At 37.1% G+C, this 8,693-nt stretch overlaps 1 protein-coding gene across 16 annotated transcripts; it reads right to left on the bottom strand.

Moving 5' to 3' along the window:
- Positions 1 to 2,570: 2,570 nt before the first annotated feature.
- Positions 2,571 to 5,758, bottom strand: LOC149165708 (oligopeptide transporter 4-like). 16 transcript variants are annotated; one of them, XM_089432362.1, is made up of 6 exons: positions 5,477 to 5,758; positions 4,700 to 4,960; positions 4,442 to 4,487; positions 4,198 to 4,334; positions 3,026 to 3,991; positions 2,571 to 2,923 (listed from the first exon to the last, which is right to left on the bottom strand). In XM_089432362.1, the coding sequence occupies exons 5-6, from the start codon at positions 3,556 to 3,558 to the stop codon at positions 2,740 to 2,742; spliced, it is 717 nt and encodes a 238-aa protein (XP_089288488.1). In that variant the 5' UTR covers positions 3,559 to 3,991; positions 4,198 to 4,334; positions 4,442 to 4,487; positions 4,700 to 4,960; positions 5,477 to 5,758; the 3' UTR covers positions 2,571 to 2,739. The 16 variants fall into 16 exon arrangements, with proteins under 16 accessions (XP_089288488.1, XP_089288495.1, XP_089288493.1 ...); XM_089432369.1 differs by lacking the exon at positions 5,477 to 5,758 and having other exon boundaries at positions 2,571 to 2,675; positions 2,831 to 2,923; positions 4,700 to 5,108; XM_089432367.1 differs by lacking the exon at positions 5,477 to 5,758 and having other exon boundaries at positions 2,571 to 2,675; positions 2,781 to 2,923; positions 4,700 to 5,105.
- Positions 5,759 to 8,693: the final 2,935 nt, after the last annotated feature.

Genomic DNA, 8,693 nt, shown 5'->3' with positions numbered 1-8,693 from the left:
AAGGCTTAATTCAACTACATGATGGACCAGCTAGAAGTAGTTTTGGTAGAAAAACCACTGCACAACAAATTCTTAGTGCTCATTATTATCAGCCTAATTTGTTTAACTATTCATACTCTTATGCAAGAAAGTTACTTCGGTATGAAAGAAAATAGCTACCTTTCCTTTACAACCCATAGAAGTATAAAGCCCTTTTGGGAAATGGGATGGGATGTAATTGGTGAAATGAATCCTAATTTTTCACAACTTCATAAATATATTCTAACTCCGACATATTATCTTACACGATGAATAGAAGTTATTCCACTCGAGAAAATCAATGATGATAGGATGATATATTTACTTGAACATAATATAATTTCTAGGTTTTTTATTCCTTAATCATTTCTTTTTACAATACATCATATTTTTCATCTTTGAAATGAACTAAATATTGTATAGAAAAAGGGATCACTATAAAATATTTTAACAAGGGGAGCTGCGACGCAGCGAGTCCCTGCGTGAAGTTGAGCCTGTTTTTAAAAAAGTATGATAGAAAAAACTAAACTCTATAGAAGCCAACATCAGTTATTATATGGCATTTGCCTTTATTGCATATCTGAAAACACCAACATATTTCTGCTTAGATGATTTACAAGAAATAAATCAATAAAGTTCTTTACTCCTGTTGACCTGAAGCTATTTTTATATCACGTTTAAAGCAAAGTAGTGCATATCAGATTGCATAGCATTGTCAAGACATGATCAGTCATAGAGAGTAACTCGAGAGTTAGATCATAGTAATTCGTATGGGATTAGTTTACAAGTGATCATAACACCTACTACCTACTAGTCTTAAGCATGCACATTGTATATATTGAACATAGTCTACAAAGTAGATCATAAGCATATCTGTAATCAAAGCACATCACAGTAAGTAAGCTAAGTACAAGCAATGGTTAGTAACAAGTAACAAACACAGAAAGGTGATCATAATGCTTTTGGTATTTGTTCCTCGACTCCCTCGCAGAGCCTACAATTCAATGAAACCATGCTGAAAATACAGCACTTCCTCATTAAATTAAAATCCAGGCATCAATTTGACCAATCAGAACACTGACCCTACTGGGAATATAAAACTTATTGGCCTTGAAAAATACGATTATGCATTATAACTCAAGAAAATGTTATGATTATAACTTATACCATTATGGGACTTTCTGAATCAATGCAATCATTTTATACATATTACAAAACTAACAATGAATATAGTCACCTTGTTATTACTATTAAGATAAAAAATGAAGCCAGGGGATTTAAAAAAACCTGGAAGTTCAATGATTCCTTGAAGAGAAAGAGGCCAGTTAATCCCGAAACCAAAAAATTGGTAGCAAAGTTCACAACTGTAGCTTGCAACGAAGTTAGAGCCTTAAGACTGCTGACATAGCAGCTCCACATTGTCACATTCAATAAAACCACACCTGCATAACCCAACAGCTGAAACATCCTATCAAACTGCAACAAGAAGAAGTGTAGAAGTTACACAAAGCTGTCTAATAAACAATGTACAAAGACCAATACAGACACAATGATGAAATCATGTTTTTGCAAAGTTCAAACTTGAATTTTACCATTTTTCGATCCTTATTAGGTCCTTTCAGAAACTTTCGAAAGAGAACTATGAGTAAATCTCAATCAATATCATGCCCATCCAGCCAATGAGGCATTGGCTCACTCGTGAGGATGACAGATTGTTACGTCATTCACCAGGGTTCTACTACTGATGTGGTCTGCCCACCTATATGCAATGAGTTTCAAAGGGATGAAATCGAATACAACTTTTCAGTGTTTTTGGTAATTACTGTCCCACAGACCAGGTAGCTAAGCGGGAATCCACTCTTTATGGTGTAGCCCTTTTGAAGGCTTGTATTGAAGATAAAAAACAAAACAAAACATGTATATGTGATAACTTATACCATTATGGGACTTTCTGAATCAATGCAATCATTTTATACATATTACAAAACTAACAATGAATATAGTCACCTTGTTATTACTATTAAGATAAAAAATGAAACCAGGGGATTTAAAAAAACCTGGAAGTTCAACAAGAAGAAGTGTAGAAGTTACACAAAGCTGTCTAATAAACAATGGCATATCTGTAATCAAAGCACATCACAGTAAGTAAGCTAAGTACAAACGATGGAGAAGCTAAGTGCCCACTACTTATGGAATAAACTTTAAAGCATGGTTAGTAACAAGTAACAAACACAGAAAGGTGATCATAATGCTTTTGGTATTTGTTCCTCGACTCCCTCGCAGAGCCTACAATTCAATGAAACCATGCTGAAAATACAGCACTTCCTCATTAAATTAAATTCCAGGCATCAATTTGACCAATCAGAACACTCGTGACCTTCCCAAAATTTGACCCAAGTATAGTCCATAGAGTGATAAACAAAGACCAATACAGACACAATGATAAAATCATGTTTTTGCAAAGTTCAAACTTGAATTTTACCCTTTTTCGGTCCTTATTAGGTCCTTTCAGAAACTTTCGAAAGAGAACTATGAGTAAATCTCAATCAATATCATGCCCATCCAGCCAATGAGGCATTGGCTCACTCGTGAGGATGACAGAGTGTTACGTCATTCACCAGGGTTCTACTACTGATGTGGTCTGCCCACCTATATACCTAGTCTGGCACAAATGGCCCGAGAGAGAAATTCATAAAAGAATAAAATTTGAAATAAATAGTTCTAGAATAATAATTCTGAAGTCATAATTAATGTATATTTACAGAGTGCAAAGGCAACAGCAACAGTCCCAAACAAGAGAGTGTAGAACCACCATTGTGGGATGTCAGGGTATTTGCGCATCAATTTAGTATGGATATCAGGCCGATTGTTTTTGGATGCTGCTACAGCACGCTGCCATATTTCCCTGCACCATAACAACGCATGTCATTTAAACTAACATCCATAATTGATGATCTTGCAAGAAAGCAGTAATGGAAGTCAAGTCAATACAAAAATCAGAACTTACTTCCCATAGAATAGAGCGACATGGGTAATTGTAAAAGCAATGGTTGCAAATCCAAACCCATAAGTCAGAGCAAAATACAATCTCATATGTATTTGACCATTCTGATTGTAAGCAGCGAGATCCAGCTCAAATTTATTGTTCACAATCTGTGAAATATTATAGTTTTGACCTTGGGCTGTGAACAAATCGGAGCTGAAAATAGGAAAAGCCTTTGCATTGTACATGTTAGTACCCCAATAAGCAAGAGGGACTGCAAAGTATACTACGAAGACATAACCAACCATGACATTCATAATGGCAAAGAATGGAGAAATAAGAGGACTGAACAAGAAGTCTGCGATGGTGCTCCAATCGAAACCAAAGGCACCTAGTCCGAGGCCATTCATGCCGGAGCCAATCTGCTGTGCTGTGACAGAGTGAGGCCAAATCCAGCACACCCACGATACACTGGTCAGGGTTGAGAATAGATAACCATGGAATACATAGTAGCAAAAGCTGCAGGTCATGGCCATGAAAAATTCTTTAAATTCCATAGATGTGTGTTCAATGCACAGCGACAACTAGAGGTGAAAAGAATACACAGCCAAAAAGACACGAAAGAATGAAGACTATTGAAGACAGTTGCCAATTCAAGAAATTAATGATTATGTGAAAAGGTTAATAGAAAGAACCACTCCGAAGAACAATCCCTTAGAGCCATGGTAGGTCCCACATAGCTTTTTGTGTAGGATGATTTCTATGTTATGTCGACAATGGTTACATACAAATAAAATGATGGTTAACAGTAATATATAGAATTTGCATGTGCTACGCGTGTCCTACTGCTTCACCACCAGAGGTTTAACGAAAGACCAAGTGCCTTCACAGAAACTCAGCTGCCAAACACACAGCTTTTCACAAAGGATGGACCGGGAGTAGCCCTGACCGTGTCTCATGTCTCACCACGTCTCACCAGCCCAGTAAACCCTGCTGCAGGAGGGAGTTATAAGCTTAGGTCTGTGCTGCGATAAATCGATTGTATTGACATTTGATAGCTATTTATAAACAGTTTGAAAACTGAGATGAATGTATATTTACAAATGGCCGAAGCCATGAAAAAGAATTCTCTTCAACAGGGGAGAAAAACTTCAAAATTGAACAGAGACGGAAATGTCTTCACATATGGCATTCACCTCAGGAGCAACAGACTTGAAGGGTTGAAGTCTCTGACCTGATAAGGAAAGAGGACGAATATTTAACAAAGAGTATAGGTAATGGAATGTTGAGGACGCCGAGAGAAAGTTATACTATCCAAGCGCCGGGACAATACCTGAAACACATGAACATCGTTACAAAAGAATAATTAAATTGATTACTGAATAGAACTCGAACTTAAATTAGAGTATTGACTGTATGAGGAAAAACGAAAGGAAGAACCTCATAGTTTTATCTCGGAACAGAAGTTCGGCGTCCGTCAACCCGCCTGCAATTAGGAAGAAATAAGTTCTTTCTGGAAAACAAAGAAAAAGAAATGATTACAAAAAATACAGATTACAGTAAACTCTGAAGCTATAACGGTTACAAATTCGAGGCAATTAGGAGAAATATTATCATAGGTTTTTGTTAGCAGTACAAAAAAATGTAATTTTATAATAACAACTTCGCTTACATGCATTTTGACAGATGTTCGCTTACATGCATTTTGACAGATGTTGTCTTGCTTGCTCTTGACGCTCAGCTTGTACTGCACGGAACGGCCTCCCACGCGAATGTGAAGAAGACCATAGAGAAGGAGCCCTTCATTTATCGCATCAGAACTCTAGTTTATTGTAATAATCGCTTGTATCCCTTTAGCAAATCGTTGTCTTAAGGAGGGCTAGGTTACCGGAAGGTCGGATGCTCGGACCAGAGAACTCTCTTTCTATCTTGTATTCTTCTATGTCTTTTTCGTCATATCTGTGGAAGGGCTTTCAAGGCCATTTCAGAGGCAGTTACGAAGCATGGAGTACCATAGTTCCTCTATGGCAGAATTGGGGCATTAGTTTGAGGAAGAGCATGTTAAAATGAGTAGGCTATTGGAAAAACAAAGGAGCTTCGCAGAGGAGGAGCGAAAGGCATATAAATTGGTCAGAGAACTCTCTTTCTATCTTGTATTCTTCTATGTCTTTTTCGTCAGATCTGTGGAAGGGCTTTCAAGGCCATTTCAGAGGCAGTTACGAAGCATGGAGTACCATACAAGAAAATTCGAGAAAAAAATATCATTTCCGTAGCAAAACATAACAGAATATAAATGAAGGAAAAAAATTAATACAGAATCACTGACATACATGTAGGCAGCGCTTAAAATTACAGAAAATTGTAATGGAGGCACCGCTTAAAATTACCGAAAATGGTAACAGAGCATAAATGTAAGAAAAACAATTAAATGTACAAGACCAGGCTCTGGTTATATGCAAGGTTTTCGTGGGTTACTCTATCAAGATCGACTAGTGTGTCGGCGCCCAACTCAGCTTCAAAGCTCTGAAACTCAGCTTCAAAGCTCTGATGAACCCTAGCTCCACAAGCCATCCTCGTTCCTCCTTCCCGATGTGAGTGAAACTCGAGACCTTTGTGAGCGAAGTCGAGTGGCTGAAAAAGATTTGCAGAAGCATATGGCGAGAACCTCATTACCCACCCGTCAATACCAGCACACCGATGCGATGCAGCACAACACCTGTTAACCCTGCGACCTTAGGATATAGTTTACGAAATCGGGATATAGTTTAGGAAATAACGAAACCTGTAAGGAAGTAATGCTAGCATTAACGCTAACAGTTAACGGTCAGGCACACTGAAATTAGCGGTAACTTGCAAATTAACCTAAGGTCGGGCCTCTTCCGCCTCGGGAAGAGGCCAAATAAGATGGCAATCGTTCAAGCGGAATGGAACTTTGGCTTTGTGCGCGCATGACCCCACAGCAGGGACTAAAAACTTTGGATTAACCAGGCAATAACGCTCACCAGCAAGTACAAATTAATGCTAACTCCCACCCTAACGATTACTATAGTCCCTGCCGAATGCCAGATGGCAGGGACTAATAATTACTATCCCCAAAGAGATGGGTTAGTTAATTCAACCAATAAAATCCTTATACATATTCTTAATAAAACCATGCAAGATCATCGAAACAAGTGGCACAAAGCACTCCCTAGTTCATTATGGGCTAATAAGGTTACACCTAAAAAAGCATTAGTAAATTCACCACATTTATCTTGTTTTTAGCAACGGAGTTATTCTTCCCCAGATATTTTTCTACCTTCCATGAAATTAGCTCAAGTTGTTAATAGAAATTCAATGAAACATATAAAAGTTAGAATTTACACTTTATAACAATTAGAGGAAGAAAGACAAAAAAATCAAAGCTAAATTTCATGAACATCAACAAATAATCAAGAACTAGTTTGATAAACATTGAGCTACTCATAGATATTTTTCCATTAGAGATTTGGGTTTTAAATGGGATAAAATCCATAAGGAGAAAGGAAAGACATTATAAATTCCAACACCTATGGATAGTACCTTTTCAAATTTGTGCAAAACTTGGCCCTTGAACTTATATTCTTTAATCATTAGAAGGGGATATTGATAACTTCCCAATGAATGGCCATATTTTGAAGAAATATTTTTCTTAAAAATTTTATGAACTCACTTGTAAATATTTTAATCATTTACTAAAGGAAGTTCGCATCCTTAATTTTCTTTTCCTTTTTGCAAGCATTTGTCTTTTTTATTTTATTTTTCATATTACGTGTATCACTTGATTGTATAAGTAGTATTATGATTGCACATTTAAAGAAATTGATATGGCATCATTTAGTGCTCTAGTAGATCTCATGCACTTTTATGGCCCTTGGGAGTCCTTTTTCCCATGCATACTTGACTTTATACTAAATAATACTATTTCAAAATCTATAAGTGACTCTGCCTGTACAAAAATGAGTACATACATTGGTCCCATAATACTATACCTACTTATACCTTTTAAAATATGAAAAAATAAAATAAAATGTTATTTTTTTGGCAAGTATTATGTGTTTTACTAAGATCCAACCTAAAGGAGTGTGTGGCCTAACTTAATTAACCAATTTTTTGTGGTATATATACACCCTTTAGATAGGCTTAATTACAACACTAGCAGAAGGATATCCAAATTATGTTTGATTTCTCCAATGTCAAGTCTACTTTTCCCTTGCCTAATGCATTATGACTCTCTAGGAAACCCTAGATTCCATTGTAGAGATGATCAACATCCTTATCTAGCATCTTATTCCACCTATTAGGGGGGTTGTCTTAGTGCCTTGGGCTTCTCGAGGAAGGCTCATTCGGTGCCTTTGGAGTGGATGAGGTTGTATCTATGTTGTACTTATTGTTATTAATCAATAAGGAAGCTCATGTCTTGTTTTGGATATATGTTTTCATCTCATGAATTATAGTATAACTATTTATATATGATGATCTAACATATTATTATGTATGCACATTTAATTGTCTCTTATTTATATTATTATGTGATTGATTTTTATGTGTTAAATTTCCATAAGGAAATCTATGTCACATTAATCAAATATGATATTACATATATATAGGAAGTGTAGATAGTAAAACTATCTTGGACACACAATGTGTTCATTGAGAGAATATCTCAGGCACACACAAATCTAGGAACATAGTTGGGAACAGACTCCTCTAGATAGAAATAATCATAGCTAAGGCAAGTAGGAATTACATATTCAAACACACCCCCTTAATAATTGTTGGGTTGATTTATATTCTTTGCACCACTAACCTACGTACTAAACCGGGGGTTAGAGGGGGTCGGAGCCCCCCTTCATTGCGTCGATTGTGCAGCGGGGGGGTCACAAGGGGGGTGGTAGGCCCCCCCCCTTATCCAGGGGGTTTGAGGGGGCTCGGTAGCCTCACTCTACGGGGTCTGAGGCACCGGCCCAGAAATTTGTTTTTTGGACCCTATATTAGGTTAGGTGGACCTAACTATCATTTTTGGTCCATGGTTTTGGACGCGATGGTTTTTGATCCATGGTTTTGGACACGATTTTTTTCAGTCCATGGTATTGGAAGCTTCAGCATGTATAAATATGTATTGTAACATTGAAAGGAACATAATGAAAAAATCAAGCTGGTAGTCCCAGTTTTGGGATCCACGGGAAAATCTCTATGTATATGTGTTTTATGTGTTATACTCTCACATTATTTATTTTCTATGTTTTAGAATTTATATCGAGGTAACTTCTGTACGGGGCTAAAACCTACATTTGTTATCGAAGCTGTTTTGGATTCAAGGGGATGCCTTTGTTGCTGAGGGGTTTCGCTCGGGCTTGTGGTAGACCCTGATCAGTGCGAGATCTGCGAGATCGATTTTGGTGGTGAAAGAAGATGACAAGCAGTGGAAAGATAGAAATCGATAAATTTAATGGTCAAAGTTTTGAGTTATGGAAACTCAAGATCCATGATCTATTGGTGAATAAAGATCAGTAGATCACAGTAGATCCAGGTACTAAACCAACGAGAGTGTCCGATGAAGAATGGAAGAAGGTGGATCAAAAGGTAAAGAGCACAATACAATTGTGTGTCTCAGATTCAGTATTGCTGAATGTATGAGGGGAAGCTACGATGAAGGCTTTGTGGTACGTGT

Source organism: Pinus tabuliformis, chromosome 5_1, assembly GCF_031772625.1.
Source record: "Pinus tabuliformis cultivar Carrire ecotype Pingquan chromosome 5_1, CPIR1, whole genome shotgun sequence".
In the NCBI taxonomy this organism is placed as follows: Eukaryota; Viridiplantae; Streptophyta; class Pinopsida; order Pinales; family Pinaceae; genus Pinus; species Pinus tabuliformis.
This window is presented reverse-complemented; position numbering and strand designations above follow the sequence as displayed.

Bases quoted from the DNA above. Each gene is read 5' to 3' on its own strand.
- LOC149165708 (XM_089432362.1), bottom strand. From the start codon at position 3,558: ATGGAATTTAAAGAATTTTTCATGGCCATGACCTGCAGCTTTTGCTAC. The intron at 2,924-3,025 runs GTAAGTTCTGAT...GTTATGGTGCAG, and splicing joins GTCGCTCTATTCTATGGGAA to GGAAATATGGCAGCGTGCTG.